The sequence below is a fragment of the Erpetoichthys calabaricus genome, chromosome 5 (genome assembly GCF_900747795.2).
Source record: "Erpetoichthys calabaricus chromosome 5, fErpCal1.3, whole genome shotgun sequence".
Lineage (NCBI taxonomy): Eukaryota > Metazoa > Chordata > Cladistia > Polypteriformes > Polypteridae > Erpetoichthys > Erpetoichthys calabaricus.
This window is the reverse complement of record NC_041398.2, coordinates 9,149,469-9,169,674: the sequence shown is the minus strand read 5'-3', so window position 1 is coordinate 9,169,674 and position 20,206 is coordinate 9,149,469. Positions and strand designations below refer to the sequence as shown.

The 20,206-nt window shown below is 40.4% G+C and overlaps 3 protein-coding genes across 9 annotated transcripts in view; 1 reads left to right on the top strand and 2 right to left on the bottom strand.

Annotated features, from left to right (window-relative positions):
* The window catches only part of LOC127527835 (tripartite motif-containing protein 16-like), a 157,406-nt gene that overhangs the window by 26,011 nt on the left and 111,189 nt on the right, over positions 1-20,206 (bottom strand). The window contains exons 1-3 of one of the 2 annotated variants that reach the window (XM_051927831.1): positions 10,079-10,197; positions 7,667-8,208; positions 2,370-3,208 (exon numbers count right to left, since the gene is read on the bottom strand). In XM_051927831.1, the coding sequence (XP_051783791.1) occupies positions 2,370-3,208; positions 7,667-8,078 (1,251 nt within the window). In that variant the 5' untranslated portion in view covers positions 8,079-8,208; positions 10,079-10,197. Of the gene's footprint in view, positions 1-2,369; positions 3,209-7,666; positions 8,209-10,078; positions 10,198-20,206 lie in introns of those variants that run through there. The other variant, XM_051927832.1, reaches the window with a different exon arrangement.
* Positions 1-20,206, top strand: part of LOC114644549 (oocyte zinc finger protein XlCOF6-like) — a 536,868-nt gene that overhangs the window by 444,906 nt on the left and 71,756 nt on the right. The gene's annotated exons all lie outside the window — the stretch shown is intronic.
* LOC114643099 (E3 ubiquitin/ISG15 ligase TRIM25-like) overlaps positions 1-20,206 on the bottom strand; it is an 89,603-nt gene that overhangs the window by 26,011 nt on the left and 43,386 nt on the right. The window lies entirely within an intron of this gene.

Genomic DNA, 20,206 nt, shown 5'->3' with positions numbered 1-20,206 from the left:
GGCGCACAGTTTTCTCAGCTCAAATCTGTTTACCTGTGTGTCAGTAGCTTGGAGTTGTATAGAGTGAGAAGTCAAGCAAAATGACACCTTTTGTAAATACTATATCGTTATTTGGAACCCATGCATTTCATGTGTGTTCCGTGTCTACAACAATCTATGTAAACACATTGTTAAAACAGAAACGTTTTTCATGTTTTAGTAATAATTGACAAAATGTAGACATGAAGTGTATAATGTGTGAAGCCTGAATGCCAAATATCAAAGAAACACTTTCACAAAAGGTACAACTATAACAGAACAAATGCGCTTTTATTCAAAAATATAACTGCAGAAAAACAACCCGCCTTTACCTGCGACATTGACACAGAATTGGAACGAGAGATTCGGTGGTGCAATGGTATCAGCTGCTGCTGCCTTGTAATCAAAGCTTTGCGGGTTTGATCCCGGGTGAGTCCATTTTGAGAACTGAGCTGCTCGTATTCTTACTATTTTAGAATAAAAACATACATTTGATTCCAGTCTGTAACAGCCGGTGTAATTTATGATAGTTGTAAAGGTTAGCTTTGTTTTTTTTTATTCTGTGATTCTCTCAGCCGTGTTAACGTTCCCAACTGCCCGCGCCCAACCTGCATTTGACACTGCTGTTTTCACATAGACACGCTATAACAGAGGTACACTCAACTCATGCCGACGATTCTACATCGGATCAAGAATGTACTTTTGCCATCGCTGCACTTTGTATATGTACGTGGGAAGCTCTGCACTCCTGACTTTACGCTGTAGATCTGGCTCTTACATACAAAGGACATCAGATCTACAGCATAAAGTCACAAGTGAACTGCAAAGCTTCCTCTGTTTGATCGTCAAAGGCATGCTCACAAATTACACGTGTAATGTCACAAAAAATACCTGCTGACACTTTAGTACGCGAGCAATGATACAAGAATGCAGTTAGACTTTTTTTGGGCACATACACCACACTGGTGTTTAGATCTGGAAGGTGTAGCGTTGGCGAAATAAATAACATGCAAGCTATAGCGCGTCTTTATGTGATCCAAATAAATAACATTTGAGCTATAGAAAGCCGCGTCTTTATGTGATCCAAATAAATAACATTTGAGCTATAGTGAGCTATAGCGCGTCTTTAGGTGATCCAAATAAATAACATTTGAGCTATAGTGAGCTATAGCGCGTCTTTATGTGGTCCAAATAAATAACATTTGAGCTATATCGTGTCTTTATGTGATCCAAATAAATAACATTTGAGCTATAGCAAGCCGCATCTTTTACAATCCAAATAAATAACATTTGAGCTATAGCGAGCCGCGTCTTTATGTGATCCAAATAAATAACATTTGAGCTATAGCACATCTTTATGTGATCCAAATAAATAACATTTGAGCTATAGTGAGCTATAGCGCGTCTTTATGTGATCCAAATAAATAACATTTGAGCTATAGCTCGTCTTTATATGATCCAAATAAATAACATTTGAGCTATAGCGAGCCGCGTCTTTATGTGATCCAAATAAATAACACTTGAGCTATAGCGCGTCTTTATGTGAAAACAGCAGTGTGATTGGGTAGGGTAGAATCGTGAACGCGACAGAGAATGAAACTGAATAAAAACAAAAAAACAAAACAAAGTTAACCTTTACAAGTATCACACATTTACACCGGCTGTTGCAGACTGACTGAGTGCATTTGTTCTATTTGTACCTGTTGTGAAAGTGTTTCTTTGATATTTGGACTTTAGGCTTCACAAATTATAAACTTCATGTCTACATTTTGTCAATTATTACTAAAACATGAACAACATTTCTATTTTAACGATGTGTTTACATAGATCGTTGTAGACACGGTACATGCACGAAATGCATGATGTTCCAAATAACGATATAGTATTTATAAAAGGTGTCATTTTGTTTGACTTCTCACTCTATACAACTCCAAGAAACTGACATGCAGGTAAACAGATTTGAGCAGAGAAAACTGTGCGCTGGTGGGGGGATGTGATAGTAGGCTGCTTGCTGCTTATCAACACATTTACAGGACAAAAGGCGCTGATGGAGAAGTGTGAAGCGATTTAAGGTGGGACGGATCTACAAGTTTTTTCGTAGGCTCTGGTAATTCTAGTGTTAATGAGAGCACTCAGTTCACTTGACTGTCCATGGATCACACTGTATATCTCATCCTGGACTGTTTCATGTCTTCCACCCTGTCTCACCAGGATTGGCTCCAATTCCCTGCTGTCCTACACAAGCAAACAGACTCCTCAACATGAAAGAGTAGATTTCTCTGACGAACTACATCTACGTATCACTTAACTCCTTTTTATTTAGCTTTCATCAAACACTAAACTCCACTCACCTGTTTTCCTTCTCTTTCCATCTTCAGCTCGACCTGTTCATGAGCATCACGTTCAGCCATTCCACACATCATGCAGACACACATCTCATCAGTTTTACAAAACATCTCCAGACTTTTCTGATGTTTCAAACAGAGTTCCTCCTTCAGATTTCTATCAGGATCAACCAGCTTGTGGTGCATCAGGGCCGCTACTTCATAGTGAGGCTTTTCTCCTGTGTGGCTTCTTCTGTGGTTCTGAAGACCGCTTATACATGAGAACAACTTACCACATTCTGGACAGCAATGAGATTTTTTTCCTGTGTGGATTCTTCTGTGGTTCTGAAGACTGATTCTCCTTAAGAACGACTCACCACATTCTGGACAGCAATGAGGTTTTTCTCCTGTGTGGATTGTTCTGTGCCTCTGAAGATGGCTTCTCCTATGGAAAGACTTACCACATTCTGAACAGCAATGAGGTTTGTCTCCTGTGTGGATTCTTCTGTGCCTCTGAAGACTGCTTTTCCTTGAGAACGACATACCACATTCATGACAACAATATGTTTTTTCTCCATTGTGAATCTTCATATGCTCATTAAGATCACTTTGCTGTGTGAATTGTTTGCCACATTCCAAACAACAGTTTTTTCCAGTATGAATTTGGATTTCCTTCTCCACTTGTTGTCGATCAGTTTTGATGGCTTCTGTCTGTGTTACTCCAGTAGCAGGGAGAGAACTGCACTGCAAAAAAGCTGCTGTCAGGTTCTCTGATCCTCTTGCTGATTTCTTCATACTTTTCTCATTGTATTGAAGAGAGGGCTGACCAAATGAAGGTGGAGAGAAGCTGACATTCTTCTGTAAATCTGAAATAACACAAACATTTTAACTTATTATTTTTTTTCCTGACAGCTTTATCAAAGGTGACTCGCAACAATTGAGACACAATTAGTTACATTTCTCTCATTCTTCAAACTGGAGCACAGGCAGGTCAAATGACTTGCTCGTGGTCACATGGTGTCAATAGCTGAATTTCAACCTGCAACTTCAGGGTTTAATGTCCAAATTCCTAACCATGAACCTCCTTTAAAAATAAATGAAACAGTACAAGTAAAGTGGTAGCACACTGGTTGGAGTTCCTTCCTCACACTGAGGTGCTATTTATGGTCTGGCCACTCCATGAGTGGTCTTTACATGTTCTGCTTCTGTCTGTTCAATTTCTCCACCTTTCTCTCATATGTGAAAGACAGGCCTGATCAGATTAATCAATCACAAATCAAAATCTGCCAATTTTCACTCGAAATGACTTGACTAGTGATCAGCAAATTAGCTGATCTTAACATCTGATCTTGAATAATAAAAGGCATGCAAGACAAAATTCCAACATTACCAAAATACAGAAACACGTCTTCGCCAGTCTAACAGTTTTATTGCCTTCCTACTAGAGATAACAAATTTGCGGTTTGTAATAAATGTGCAAAAAGAAGTCAGTGATGGAGGATTCTCTGCTAACAGTTTCAACAATACAAACCTTATTTACCATCTGAGAAGTGAACACAGAAGGGACTGGTGTGAAGAACGAGCTGCTCAAAGGCTGAGGCGACCAGCAAGCTAAGTCTACCTCAGTCGCCTACTCTCACTCGGCATCCAATAATGGCAGCACTTAGAAAACTCAACCTTATAATACTGACAGCAACAACACCAAAGACTTACTGTGACAGCAAAAACAGTGGAATTCATAAGCCTGGACAACCAGTCACTTTCAGTTCTGGAAGATGTCACCTTCTAGATCATTTAGATCCACAATTCCATCTGCCAGTGAGTGTTTGTTGACTGATTTATTTGTATAATTAATTTACCAGGCATTAGATGTTTTGACTAAAATCCATTTGATTAGCCTTTCAGTCAATGTGTAGGTAGATGGGAGGAAAAGGATACAGAGTTTTACTGAGCTGGTACATAAATATAAATCGTTATCAAGTGGACGTCGATTAGTTAGAAATTGTAATCAGCCCTCTTATTGGCTTGTTGGGTAGAATAGTACAAGCCTAGTTTTTAGACCTAAATAAAATAATAATTATGCATAATAAGCATTGAGTGTGAATAGTCACTATAAAGTTACAAATTCTGTAACAGATTATCATAATGATTTTTTTGTCGAAATTAAACAATGGTACAATGACACGCATTTCACATGATTGCAAATCTTAAACACAAACTGCTTAGTGCCGGTGTCTCGACCACACAGACGCACTGGGAGTGACAGACGACAGCAGAGAGATCCAAAGAAACTCCCCACCAAGAGAACTGCAGAATACATGAAGAAATTGTCAATAAAGATAAAAACGATATTTGAGTCAGCAGCTTCAGAGGTGAATCTTTACCTCTGTGAACCTCATACCACAAGAGATGCTGGGCCACTGGCTTTCTGGAGGACCAATAAAAGTCATCATCCTACCTGTGCCCTCCTTATACGAGTGGGGACAGCGAGGGTCTGTTCAGTATGGCAGCACACGTCGTGGATGACAGGAGGACCAGACTGTCCTCAGAGATGCTTAAATTCTTAGTTAAGAACCTAAAGCGTTCAACAAGACTGTCTCGTTTTCTTCTTGTCGGAGTAGACAGCTACAAATATCTAACTGAATATTTTATTTGATGAGAAATGTGGAGTATGATTAAGACATGTCTTTAGTATTGTCCAGCTTGTTTTTGTTCCATTATGTACGCAATATTGGTAAATGTTCTTTGTCTATGCTGTATGTAGTAGCACTAGGACAGAATGTGAAATTTACGCATGGATAAAAAAAACATTTACTATTTTGAAGAAAAAAAGAAAAATGGTATTATTATTGATATCAGCAGATCCTAATGGAATGGAATGGGTGATCAATATCAGCTCTAAAGACTATGATCAGAGCCTTCCTACCCAATAATGTGTCTGAATTTGGGTTTTCTCTTCTTAATTGTAATGTATGTGATGACATCCTCTAGAACCTAATCTGGACTAAAAATAAACGTACAAATATATCCACTTGTGTTAGGGGGGCACAGTGTTTAGCACAGCTGCTTTATTGTTCAGGTGTCCTGGGGTCAAATCCTGCCCACACTTGTTCTACACAGGGGCACTGAATGGCGTTTCTGGTTATTCTGGTTCTTCCCCTCATTCCCAAAAACATGCAGGTGAAGTGGAGTGGTAACTCCAAATTGACCCGATGTGACTGCGGGAGACGGAAGGGCCCAAGATCATCTCCAAATAAAGATTTCACACCACTGCCAACTTGTCCAGGCCATGCTGTCCCCAGTAAGTTCAAGCTGAGAGCAGAACACAAGATGCTGAAAGAAGACCCTGAGACCCCCTGAATGTCATCATGGCTCGTACAGGTAGCTCTTGTCACTGTTAACGTCAAAGTGCACGAGCTTACCATTAGAAAGATGAGGCACATACAGTGGGTAAGGAAAGTATTCAGACCCCCTTCAATTCTTCACTCTTTGTCATATTGCAGCCATTTGCTAAAATCATTTAAATTAATTTTTTTCCTCATTAATGTACACACAGCACCCCATATTGACAGACAAAAAAAAGAATTTTTGAAATTGTTGCAGATTTATTAAAAAAGAAAAACTGAAATATCACATGGTCCTAAGTATTCAGACCCTTTGCTCAGTATTTAGTAGAAGCACCCTTTTGAGCTAATACAAGCCATGAGTCTTCTTGGGAAAGATGCAACAAGTTTTTCACACCTGGATTTGGGGATCCTCTGCCATTCCTCCTTGCAGATCCTCTCCAGTTCTGTCAGGTTGGATGGTAAACGTTGGTGGACAGCCATTTTTAGGTCTCTCCAGAGATTCTCAATTGGGTTTAACTCAGGGCTCTGGCTGGGCCATTCAAGAACAGTCACAGAGTTGTTGTGAAGCCACTCCTTTGTTATTTTAGCTGTGTGCTTAGGGCCATTGTCTTGTTGGAAGGTAAACCTTCAGCCCAGTCTGAGGTCCTTAGCACTCTGGAGAAGGTTTTTGTCCAGGATATCCCTGTACTTGGCCGCATTCATCTTTCCCTCGATTGCAACCAGTCGTCCTGTCCCTGCAGCTGAAAAACACCCCCACAGCATGATGCTGCCACCGCCATGCTTCACTGTGGGGACTGTATTGGACAAGTGATGAGCAGTGCCTGGTTGTCTCCACACATACCGCTTAGAATTAAGGCCAACTCCCGCATGGAGTTTGCTAAAAGACACCTGAAGAACTCTGAGATGGTGAGAAATAAGATTCTCTACTTTTTGGCCTTAATTCTAAGCAGTATGTGTGGAGACAACCAGGCAAAGAGTGAAAAATTGAAGGGGGTCTGAATACTTTCCGTACCCACTGTATTAGGTGGGCACTGGCTTGAGCAAATTCACTCGTATTTAGTGAACAGGAGTGAGGATTTTATTCTTATTTCTTTTTTTTGTGGAGATTTCTACCTTAAATGCCACACAATTTAAGAAATATACATGTCTTTAACAAAAAATGACTTTTGATATTTTCATTGTAAGTAATGCGCAGTTTTCATGATGTTCAGGTCATGTGCTCAACACTTTAGATTTTTCCGTATTCACCCGTTTTTCTAATTTATCATTTATTAGTTAACCTAGGGTGGCACAGTGGCGCAGTGGGTAGCAGTTAGGAGACACGGGTTCGCTTCCCGGGTCCTCCCTGCGTGGAGTTTGCATGTTCTCCTCGTGTCTGCGTGGGTTTCCTCCAGGTACTCCGGTTTCCTCCCATAATCCAATTACATGCAAGTTAGGTGGATTGGCGATTCTAAATTGGCCCTAGTGTGTGCTTGGTGTGTGGGTGTGTTTGTGTGTGTCCTGCGGTGGGTTGGCACCCTGCCTGGGATTGGCTCCTGCCTTGTGCCCTGTGTTGGCTGGGATTGGCTCCAGCAGACCCCCGTGACCCTATGTTCAGATTCAGCGGGTTGGAAAATGGATGGATGGATGGATGGATAAATTGTCCCTAGTGTGTGCTTGGTGTGAGGGTGTGTGTGTGTGCACGCACTCTGAGTGGGTCTGGCGCCTTGCCCGGGGTTTGTTTCCTGCCTTGCGCCCAGTGTTAGCTGGGAATGGCTCCAGCGGACCCCCGTAGCCCTGTAGTTGGGATGTAGCGGGTTGGATAGTGGATGGATAGGTAACCTGTTATTTGTTATCACGCACCTGAGCAGGTGGCCTTTATCCAAGTTCAATTAACCGTATTTTCCACTCTCATTTCAATCTTCTAAAAACATCAAAGCACCCACCGTTAGAATTTATAAATGCTCTGTTTCTTTTATATTTAATCACATTACTCACTTATTCCAACACTCCCAGGTGACTCTTCTCCTTCTCTCCCATTTCCCGTAGTGATTTTCTCTTCATACTCTGATAACTCTAATTTTAGCTCTGCAGAATTCTCCTGTGTAGCCAGTCGTCCCATATTAGTGGACCAGGGCTGTAAACTGGATGGAGATTCTTCACAGGTATCTTGCTTGAAAATATCCTCTGTTTCATGATTTTGAAGTTCAAAACCAATGGAGAAATCATTCAAATCCTCAGCTTTAATGGCAGCAGTCACCCCCTTGCACTCCTCCTCTTCTTTAAAAACTGAAATTCTTCCTTCGTGATCCTCCAGCTTCACACGCACATACTCTACTGTGAGCTGCTCACAGTCTTCTTTAATGTCCACCGATCTTTCATCAATGCCATCTTTTTTGGCAAAGGCCATGCTCTGTGGGAAACTCTTCTCTCTCTTTAAGTGTCTGCTCTTCTCTTCTCAGATTCACTTCTCACATAGACAGCCCTGAGCTGGAGGCCATTAGACACCTCAGTGTATGGCCATGTGAAATGGGAAAGCCCTGTGAAAATAAAAGTGGTAGAATTAACTTCATAAAGTCAGTAAAAATAATGAGCAAACTTCAAGGTCACAGTGCCACCCATGAGGTTTGGTTCAAAGACACATTTTTCCTGATTTCCTCCTTTGCCTCAGTTTAAAATTACAAATCCAACCATTCAGATGTGATCAAAGTGCATTTTAGTCCTTCATTGAAAGGGATTTGCATACATTTCAGTGCCACCATGTAGATATGACAACACTTTATCTACACGGCATCATCATGTTTGGACACAGCAATGGCAGGTCTATTAAAGCCGTCATATTTAGGGCTTTGTTGGAAATCCTCGCTGGACTTTAACTGCGCATTGGGAGCTTCATTCTGTTAAGTTGTTATACAGTTAGGTCCATAAATATTTGGACAGAGACAACTTTTTTCTCATTTTAGTTCTGTACATTACCACAATAAATTTTAAATGAAACAACTCAGATGCAGTTGAAGTGCAGCTTTAATTCAGTGGGGTGAACAAAACGATTGCATAAAAATGTGAGGCAACTAAAGCATTTTATTAACACAATCCCTTCATTTCAGGGGCTCAAAAGTAATTGGACAAATGAAATAACTGGAAATAAAATGTTCATTTCTAATACTTGGTTGAAAACCCTTTGCTGGCAATGACAGCCTGAAGTCTTGAACTCCTGGACATCACCAGATGTTGGGTTTCCTCCTTTTTAATGCTCTGCCAGGCCTTTACTGCAGCAGCTTTCGTTTGCATTTGGCTTGTCAGAAGTGGGCTCAACAGGGATTCACCAACATGGGCATCAGGATCTGCTCACCAAGGTCTCTGAGGTGGCACTGACACTTTAAACAATGAGGACAGACAGCTGAGCTCCAGCCCATAATAGTCGAGTCGTGGCTCTGATGAACTTGAGCTCTGCAGCTTTCACATTTTTAATTTTGAAGGCTCCATATGGTTGGATGCAAACAGCCCTGATGGGCTCAACACTACCCTGGCTTGAATCCTGTTCTTCATTTAACACGGCCATCTCTAGTAATCTAAAGAATAAAAGTACATAGTAATACTGAAAGTAGTTGGAAAGGATAAAAGACATTAAATAAAACAATACCGTTTCAAATGTCACAAAACTGTACTCGTAATGCCATGCCAGCTGTATCCCTCCAGCAGCACTAGCTTGTGTAATGTTTGTATTTTTTATTTCCCATTAAACAAATCAAAGTCTCCCTGTTACAGTGAAACCGCACGAGCATCTTTCCTGATATAATTTAAAAGAAAATACAAAAAAAAAATCTTTTCTAGTATGTCTCAGTATGAGACAAACTGCTGGAAATGAAACCTGAACGCGCCCTGTAAATTTACATCGTTCGACGCCACTTAAAGTTTTCCGATGACGTCTTTAGTGGAAAAAGGAAAAAACACAAAGAACGCGCATAGCTCGAGAAAAATCAGAAATGAACGACGGGGCCGCGCGGGAGCGAGCGGCTGAACAAGCGCGTACCTGACAGACAGCACAGTTCCGAGCATGCGCGAAGTCAAAAGGAGATGCGGCGAGGAAAAGTGCACGAGCACGAAGAGAGCAGAAGCAATCCCGAGTTAACGCGCCTCCGCCAAGTCAGATGTAGCATTACATTTGAAAATAAATTAACGTATCAGCAGCTAAAAAGTGCGCGACCCCCGTCGTCCACAGTAAACTCCTGAAGGTTAGATTTGCTGTGCCGCCTCCTCCTCCACGTAGCGCTCAATCCCCCAACACTTAAAAGCGAACCACGCGGCATCAGGCACCTCCTCAAATTTAAAGCCGCTCAGCATGTCGCGATCTTCCTCACTGCTGGCATTCCCACCCGTACGCGATCCCCATGTTCGACTTCGTCTCACCTTCCGCACCTTTGCTTGATCTTATGGCCGTGAAAAAGTCGGAGCGCGAGGGTCTCATATGAGCAAAGAAATGATGCCCAGCTGGATACTGACGTGTCGAGCTTTCGAAGCTCCGCTCTGAGGCTTGTTTGGAATGTGCCTGTCATGTGATTTTGAGGCACGCTAGCGTCATGACGTCATTGATATCTGCGTAGTCAGTAGCCGATTTGCTCAGCCCTTCATCTGCTGAACGACTTTGGTTCAAAGCGTAAAAGCAGTTGGTCCTGCTGCATCTGTAAGGTGTGCTGACACGAGTTTAAATCATAGTTGGGGCTCGCGTATGGTCTCTGCCCAAAGTTTTAAAAGAAGGAGTTTTTTTAAAAAAAGAGTTACGTGGTACTTGTCTGTAAGTTAACAAATACGTTTAGCAGACATTATGAACGATTCACATGGGGCACCTCGTCCTTTGCTGTAGAATCGTGTCCTTTCCTTGTGAATGCATCTTTTCAAAGGGGGGTAAATAAGTAGTCTTCCGAAGTGCAGCACAACAGAGTAAATCATTGCTGGAAACAGAATTCTTGACAGACTAAGTTTTTGTCGTTTCTGTTTTCTTAATCCATCTTCAGTCCCACAATCCCCCGCAGTCACTGACATGTTTAACGTTTCCTGATCCTCACTTGTCGTGTTACCCAAAGCATCAACACGGAGTTTCCGTCCGTCCTGTCACGCACATAAAATAAGACACACATTTCGTCTACATACGTGTTCAATAATAATAATAATAATAAACTGACAGGAATGAGAAAAAGCTCAAGATGATAATATTTATGAGAAGAGCCCTCATGACATCAGGGTGAGGAGGTGCCTTGTCTCCCGTTACGTGAGCTCGTCTGTCGCCCCTCACTTACATTGGCACGCGTTACACTGGGGGGCAAATGCAATGGAGAATACCGACAATGTACACCTTCAGAAGTGGAGTAAATCGACTATACACAGAAGCATGCAATTGCCAAACGTAAAATACAAAGGAGAACATTTCAGATAAACGATGAGTTTTGTTAATTATAAACAACGCAACATAACTGTTATATGTGTTGTTACTTTTTTATTTATCCTCACCAAACATTACATATCTACATGGGAAATGAATATGGGTAATATGTTAACAATAATTCTGATTAAAATACACTGTCAGATATATTAATAATAATAATAATAATAATACATTTTATTTATATAGCGCCTTTCCCATGCTCAAGGCACTTACAGAAAAAATAAAGAACGGCAGAATATACAGCATATAGCATTGTACAAACCAGATAAATAAACAAAGAAGATTAAGACAGTAAATTCTGAAAAAAAAAAAAAAAAAAAAAAAAAAAAAAAACAGACACCATAACTGATGGTCTCGCACACACACACAGGTTACATGAGCATCTTGACAGAGAAGTAAACTGAGAGAAAGGTAATAAAGTCAAGTAGAGCTAAAAGCCTTCCTGAACAGATGAGTTTTGAGTTGTTTTTTAAAAGAATTCATGGAGTCAGCTGACCTGATTAATTTTGGTAGGTCATTCCAGAGTCTGGGCGCTATACAGCTGAAGGCCCTGTCACCCATGGAGAGTAGATTAGTGACGGGCACAACAAGATTACCAGAATCAGAGGACCTTAGTGAACAAACTGAGACACATTGGCCTTTTATCACAAAGCGTGTGCGCTGTCATTTAGGACACAATGCATTGTTAACGTCACGCACTCTCTACTGACGCGATGTCACGAAAACAAAGAAACAGCGCAGTCCATGAAACTCACAGTCTCCTTGATTTCTGACCTTATGATTAGTTATCAATATCATAAATAAAGTCATTATAAGAAGCTGACAAGTCTGCTATAGTCAGTTCAATTAACGCTCCGTTTAAAAAGTTTGCACATACAGAATATAAAACATGAAGCGGGACTGGTGAGTAGTATCGAATAATATGTGACACTGAGAAATTATAATTCATAACTAGACATTAAGCCTGTTACAATAATGGGCGCTAGAACAGCAGTGCATTCTCTTTGAGAATTTTCTTTACGCTCATTTTCCTGTTCCTCTATAGATATATTTGCTCTTCTGAGTCTTTCTCTTTTAGCGTTTTTCTGACGCTCATTATCTTTTTCTTCTATTTTGGGTGGCATGTTGTTAGTAGATAGTCACAGTAATATAGGCTTGTGCGTCCGTAATATTTTCTGTTACAGTAATACTGGCTTGTATGTGGCTGTAATATGCGTCACTGTATTGTGTGCCTTTAATTTTCTCTCGCAGTAATACTTGTTTGTATTTCCGTAAAATGCCTGTAATTTTCTCTGACAGTAATACTGGCTTTGATGTCCGTAATATGCGTTTAATTTTTTGTCACAACAGTGAGGAATCAGCAGATTCTCCCCAGCAACTGATGTAATGTGTAGTTGATAATTGTGCTTGTGGCGTCTCTCCAGCAAGTACTGTGCAGTTCCCCAGCAAGTTTTTTAATCCGTGCTGGCGTGCAGCTGATTATTGTATGTGTGGCGTCTCCCCAGCAACGGACTTTATGTGCGAGAAAATAAATCTACTTTGAAAAGTCATCCTATTGTAATATCATGAAAATTCGTATATTTAGGAAAACCCCTTCAACGACTGACACTTTACACTTTACCGGGCCAGGCTTCTTAATCGCAAATCTGACATCTTTGAGTGAACACTTGCACAAACACAAACACTAATCCCACCTCTTTTGGGAAGCTAGTCTCCGCGTCTCAGTACCCGATTGGATTTCTCGTGCCTTTTATTGTAAGTCTACCTCATTTCCAGAAATCCGATTGGATCGGCCGCGCAATATTTTATAGGTCCCGCCCTCTCTGTCTTGTGTGACGCGAAAGGCGGCCTTTGAAGCGTCGCACCGTGCCCTGCGCATGCGCACTTCACCAACACACGGACACTGGATGCGCACAGGAGTTTTATTAAAGAGAATAACGGAAACAAATAAAAACTACGACTTCCTAAAACAGACACTGTAAACATAGGCATTTCAATAACTCATTTAGTTGGCTTGTGTGTTCATTTCAATATCGATTTATGAGCTAAGTAAGCCACCTGTTGTACTAAACGGCAGCTCAAACAGCACTTAATAGTAAATAGTCTAACAACTCAATATAAGACTATGAAACGAAGAGGCCGCGCCGCCGACAATGAAGGCTCACACTGTCCTGCTGCGTGTTTGGAAGGCGCTGATTGGCTGAAACTGTTAATAGGGAATTGTCCCAAGATGGAAGTGCCGTATAGCGATCAGAAACGAAAAGACACATTTAACATTCAACCTACCGACAGATTTTACATACAAGAACTGCCGACTGGGGTCCCTGGGGAACTGAAGGATAATTTAACATAAGAATATAGCAAAATAATAAGAGCAAAACTTATTTCTTATCAGATCATTAGTAGTTATGTAAATAATGTCATCTAAAGAAAACAGATTATTATTATTATTTTAGCAAATTTGCAATTATTTTGCATATTTTGTATATAAATAATTGAAATAAACACACAGTCATTCAAAAGTCACAATTTTTATTTAAATATTTTTCTCTTTTATCTTTTAAAACTAAACTATTCAACACTTCTAACTTTTATTTTGTCTTTCAGTTCAAAGTAAATAAAACAATTCAAACTAAACTCACTCCAGTCAGTTACAGCACACCATTTTCTTCCTGCTCTGCTCAGTATGTGCTGTCATGTGACACGAGGATCAAACAGTTGTCACCTTCCTGTCAGTGTCTCAGGACCAAAGGTGACTCCTTTTCTGAATTGATGTTCCCCCTGAGTGTTGGACGGTCCCATCTGCAGGAGGAGTTCTACTCACTCCCTCCCATGAGGCTCATACCGCTTTGACTGGTCTTGTAATGGTGGAGTTTCAGCTCTCCTTTTCATGTGTGACATGACCAAGGCGTAGCCCCAGCTGCTTCATAAAGATCTGGCGACGTCTGCCACCTTATGATTACTTCCAGTATAGGAAGGCAGTGATGGATGCAACACCAACCATGTTCATAAATAATGCCATCAGCTATCTGTCTATTTTTCTTTTGCATGTGAACGTTTTATCCAGATGATCCACACCACTTTTGGTTGCATTATAGTGTAGTATGTTCTCTCATTTTTGCTTTTCACCTTCAACTTTGATGTCCGGGTACATGGAGGACAGCACTAGTACCGCTTTTCCTTTTGTTGGAAAACATGACACAAGGGTAATTGGCCCATAAAAGTAAAAATGTCAACTGTTGACATCCCTGTCCCTGTTAGGCTTCATCTCCTCTGGGATATGTGGCTTGTTTGCCTTTATTGTGCCCACATATGTCAGTCCATTTTCCAGTAAGGCTTCAGCTAAGGGAATGGAAGTAAAAAAAAAAAAAACTGTCAGCTGTGACATGTCTGCCACTTTTCTGCCAAGGTCCCCTAAGCTCTATCAGTACACGGACCCCATGATTTACGTCTCATTCCCTCCTAGGCTGTCTGTCGAGGTATATTTCACCTTTGAGAAGGTTGCTGCTCACTCCATCACAGTTCCACCCGATTTGTATTCCATATTTGTCAGCCTTGGATGGGATGAATTGTCTGAAACTGCACTTGCTTCTCAAACCAACAAGCTGCTCATCCACACATCTGTCTGTGTCTGGAATGAAGTGCCTTTACTCACTGCAGCCTGAAAATGGATTATAATTTCAGTCTTTGCACACTCACACTCTGTCTTCATCATATATTACATTTTTAATTTTTTATAATAGAACATAAACATTACTTGTTATAGTTACATAACACTTCATTATGAAGCCATGCATTGTATTTCAGACTCTGAACTTATCTCACTTCAGAACAGCAGTCTCTCAAGTGGTGGACAGAGGAGCTGTGGAAATCTCGAGCTGCTGCAGTGTCCGTCTGCTTCTGAATGACTAACAGAGTGTCCCTACACCGATGAGAATGTGTGACACTCCAACTGAGGACCCTTCACAAACAGTGGCTGAATACATTGTTACATTTATTAAAACTGCATAGGTGGGATTGGGGGCTTTTGACTGGGGGCTTTTGGGTGCTTTTGACATTTGGATTTTTAAAAAGCAATAATCAAAGCAGAAACAGAAAACAATGATGTGACATTATTAGGAACAAACTGCTTGACAAAATCATAAAAATAGGAATGATAAAAAAGCAACTGTGAAGACAACACACAATCTAATGCATTTCTGGTTACATTACAGCTACCACAAATAGATACTTTTAGTGCAGAGGAACTGGATAAACCTCTGGCGCTATCAGAATTACTAGATGCTATAAAGTCACTTCAAGGCGGGAAAGCAGCAGGCCCTGATGGCTACCCTGCAGAATTTTATAAGAAATTCTCCGCTCAGCTAGCTCCCCTCCTATTAGCAACATTTATAGAAGCTAGAGACAATCAAATTCTACTTCAAACTTTTCGCCAAGCATAAATCACCGTCTTTCCTAAACAAAATAAGGACTTATTACAATGTGAATCATCCATCCATCCATCCATCCATTTTCCAACCCGCTGAATCCAAACACAGGGTCACGGCGGTCTGCTGGAGCCAATCCCAGCCAACACAGGGCACAAGGCAGGGAACCAATCCCGGGCAGTGTGCCAACCCACCGCAGGACACACACAAACACACCCACACACCAAGCACACACTAGGGACAATTTAGAATCACCAATCCACTTAACCTGCATGTCTTTGGACTGTGGGAGGAAACCGGAGCGCCCGGAGGAAACCCACGCAGACACGGGGAGAACATGCAAACTCCACGCAGGGTGGGCCCGGGAAGCAAACCCAGGTCTCCGAACTGCGAGGCAGCAGCGCTACCACTGCACCACCGTGCCGCCCCAATGTGAATCATATAGACCAATTTCACTTCTGAATAATGATGTTAAGATACTCTCAAAAATCATAGCTCGAAGAATGGAGAAAGTGCTGCCTTCGGTAATATCACAAGATCAAACTGGATTTATCAAGGGTCGACACTTATCTTCCAATCTTCGAAGTCTGTTTAATGTAATATACTCACCAACAAAGTCAAACACTCCAGAAATATTATTATCATTGGATGCAGAAAAAGCATTTGACATGATTGAATGGAAATACCTTTTCACTAAATTAGAGAAATTTGGGTTTAGCCCGAACATTTGTGCATAGATCAAACTACTGTATACCAATCCAGAAGCTTCAGTTTGTATTAACAACATTTGTTCAGACTACTTTAAACTAGAATGTGCCACCATACAAGGATGCCCCTTGTCATCACTGCTATTTGAAATCGGCATTGAGCCACTGGCAGTTCACTGTTGAAATGCTGATCAGATAAATGGGATTATCAGAGAAGAACTGGAACAGAAAATGTCTCTCTATGCAGATGATATGATACTGTATATATCAGCCTCACAAAATTATGTGCCTGCAGTCTTAACAGTACTTACAGAATTTCAAAAGGTCTCTGGTCTCAGAATTAATCTGAATAAAAGTATACTCTTTCCAGTGAATTGTCAAGCACACAATATCATATTGGACACCTTTCCTTTTATTATTGCAGATCACCTTAAATACCACGGGGTAAACATCACAAGTAAACACAAAGCTCTTTATCAACAAAATTTTGCCATCTGTATGGATAAACTTAAGCAAGACTTGCATGGATGGTCAACCCTTCATCTCACTCTAGCTCAGTGGTTCTTAACCTGGGTTCGATCGAACCTTAGGGGTTCGGTGAGTCAGTCTCAGGGGTTCGGCACCGGGAGGTCAAGACATGCACCCGACTCATATGATTTGTATGACACGCCCCGCTTGGTCATCATTAGCTGTAAGTAATTACGCTACATTGTTCGGCCAATCGGTGCTGCAGGGAATTTGGTGCACTCAGTAGTCGACTTGTGACTGTAGTGATAGTATGTCGTGAGATTTCTTTCTTAATATTTTAATCCATACTAACTATGTCGAACAAAAAAAGAAAGTGGTTGGACGAATATGTACAACATGGATTCACATATATAACAGAACGTGATGGGAGTCAGCATCCTATCTGCATGATTTGTAATGCCAAGTTAAGCAATTCTAGTCTAGTACCGACAAAACTAAAAGAACACTTCCTTAACCTACATGGAGATGGGGAATACAAGAACACAACGCTTGCTGAATTCAAGATAAAGAGAGCCAGATTTGATGAAAAGGCCACTCTGCCTGCTCTTGGTTTTGTACCCATCAACGTCATAAAAACGAAGAAAAGGAACAGACTTTGTTGTGAAAATGACATGAGAGTGGCAATTGCCAAGGTGAAGCCACGCACTTCTGAACTGGTCTCTCAAAGGCAACAGCAGAAGTCACACTGATTTGCAGTAAATATTCATTATTATTGTAGCCTGGTGAAAATTAGGTGATGGGTGTGTGTTAAAATGATAAAAATAGCATAATACAATAAGTTTATTATTGGAATACATAAGTTTAAAAATTAAAATCATTTCAGTGTGGTAGTATTAAAAAAGGTTATGTCCTTGTGAAAAGGTATGTAATTTGTTGTGAATTCATGCATTATATTGGTTTTGTTCTTTGAACTCAGTGATGTTAATACACGATTCATTTTGTAAACCAGTAAAACATATACCTATGTCTTGAATTTGAAAAAAAGCATATTTTATTTTTCAATAAAGAAGGGTTCGGTGAATGTGCATATGAAACTGGTAGGGTTCAGTACCTCCAACAAGGTTAAGAACCACTGCTCTAGCTGGAAGAATTAATGTTGTTAAGATTAATATTCTTCCTGAGCTTCTTTTTTTATTTCAAAACATTCCAATATACATCAATAAATCATTTTTTAAGCAATTAGATTCAACAATAACCTCATTTATTTGGAACTCAAAACATCCACGTATCCAAAGACAGACCCTACAAAGACCTCAGGCAGAAGGTGGCATGACTCTACCTGACTTTCAGTTTTATTCCTGGGCAGCAAACATACAAGCTATAAAAACCTGGACACAAATAGATGAACATACACAGGCTCAGTCCACAATAGAAGTAAAATCCTGCAGTACTTCTTTATATTCCCTGCTTTGTGCCCCAATAAATTCTAGGTACCGGCAATATACTAATAAGCCAATTGTGCTTTACTCACTCAGAATATGGAACCAATGTAGAAAGCATTTTAAGATGGAGAAGCTTTTATCTGTGGCACCTCTGCAAGAGAACCACCTCTTTCAACCCTCGCAAACATATGCAATTTTAAATATCTAGAAAAAATTTGGGATTAAATTGCTCTTTATATAGACAACATCTTTGCATCGTACGAACAATTACATTCCAAATTTAAATTTCCAGCTACACATTTCTTTCACTATCTTCAAATTAGGAACTTTGTTAAACAGAACCTGCCCGATTTTCCTCATCTTGCACCCTCGTCCATGCTGAAAAAAATATTGCTCAATTTCAAGGACTAGGATACCATCTCTGCAATATATAAAATCCAAGAGGATAATGGGAAAAAGATCTCTTAATCAATATATCAGAAAGGGAGTGGAAAGTAGCAATGCAGAGAATTCACTAAGCTCTATATGCGCAAATCATACAATTATTCAATTCAAAATTATATATCGAGCCCATCTGTCTCGCCTAAAACTGTCCAAAATGTTTCCAGGACAAGATCCAACCTTCGAACGCTGCAATCATGTCCCAGCCTCACTGGGTCACATTTTTTGGGCCTGCGCCAAATTAACATCATTCTAGACAAAATTTGTAAGTGCCATTCAGACAGCCTTGGTGTCACAATCCCTCCTAACCCATTAACATCTGTGGTTGGTGTTCTTCCAGATGGGTTCAAATTGGAGAAGGACAAACAAACTGTGATTGCATTTACTACACTTTTGGCACGCAGACTTATTTTGCTAAACTGGAAGAATTCTAACTCTCCTCTTTAAAGTCAGTGGGTAACCGATGTGTTATACTATTTGAAATTGGAAAAAATAAGATATTCAGTTAGAGGATCTGTACAGAATTTTTTCAAAACCTGGCAGGATATAATCAATAATATTTTAGAATAAGCTCTTAAAGCACAGAGGAAGTAATTATCTCTGCATTTCTTTTTCCTCTCCATTCATCTCTACTGGCCTATTAAACTAATCAATTTAAGTTTTACACCGTTGGCCATGCTCTCTCTCTCAGGGGTGGGGGTCGACTTGTTTTTCAATCCTATTTTTTGTAAAAATTGATCGATTTGTATGAATGATTACAATAAAATTAATAAAACTAAAAAAAATAAATAAATTTTAAAAAAAGCAGCTGTAAGGTATGACAAAATATATACCTCTGGGGTCCCCAAAGATCCCAGTTGGTAGGATGAGGGTTAAACATGTTGGACAGCAGTATATGTTATGTTTATCTACAATACAAATTCAGTACGGCACCAGGGTTTCCAAACACTAAAATATGAAGCTTATTAGGTTTTACAGTGAAACTCTTTACATACAGTACACAATATAATTAGGGGTGTGTGTGCCCCCTGTCCAACTACGGCGGCCCACCTTACCTTAATAGCTCGATTCGCTTGCTGTCGGTCCACAAGAGTAGCATCAGCATTGTGACCCTGTGGGGTCTTCACTGAGAGACAGTTACATTACCATTGAGCCACACTCTAAAAAGAGAAAAAGGGCTCTTTTTGATTTAAGGTAATTTTAGTAGTTGTAATGAACTATATTAATATGTTTGTTCACCTAACGTAATTTTTTGCCTTACTTCAAATTGAAAAACCTTGCTGTTGCTTAATGTAACTTCTTCTATTTAGTCTAAAGCAAAAAATCGCTTTGGTGATTTTGCCGGCTCCGACCCCTGTGATGTCACGTCCGGGCTTGCACCAATGGCAGAAGACCTAAATGAGCCCCCACCCCTTTGACTTCACTTCCTGTCTCCCCCTTTAAAAGCCTCCACCTTTTCCCTATTCCCTCAGTTCTGTTTGTACTTGGTTTTGTGCACATCAGTGTTGTATTATTTTGAAAAGCAACTTTGCAGCCAGGAAACCAAATTATACGGGTGGCTGCCCCAAACCTTTATATGACTCTGTCTCAAGTTTGTGACTATATATATA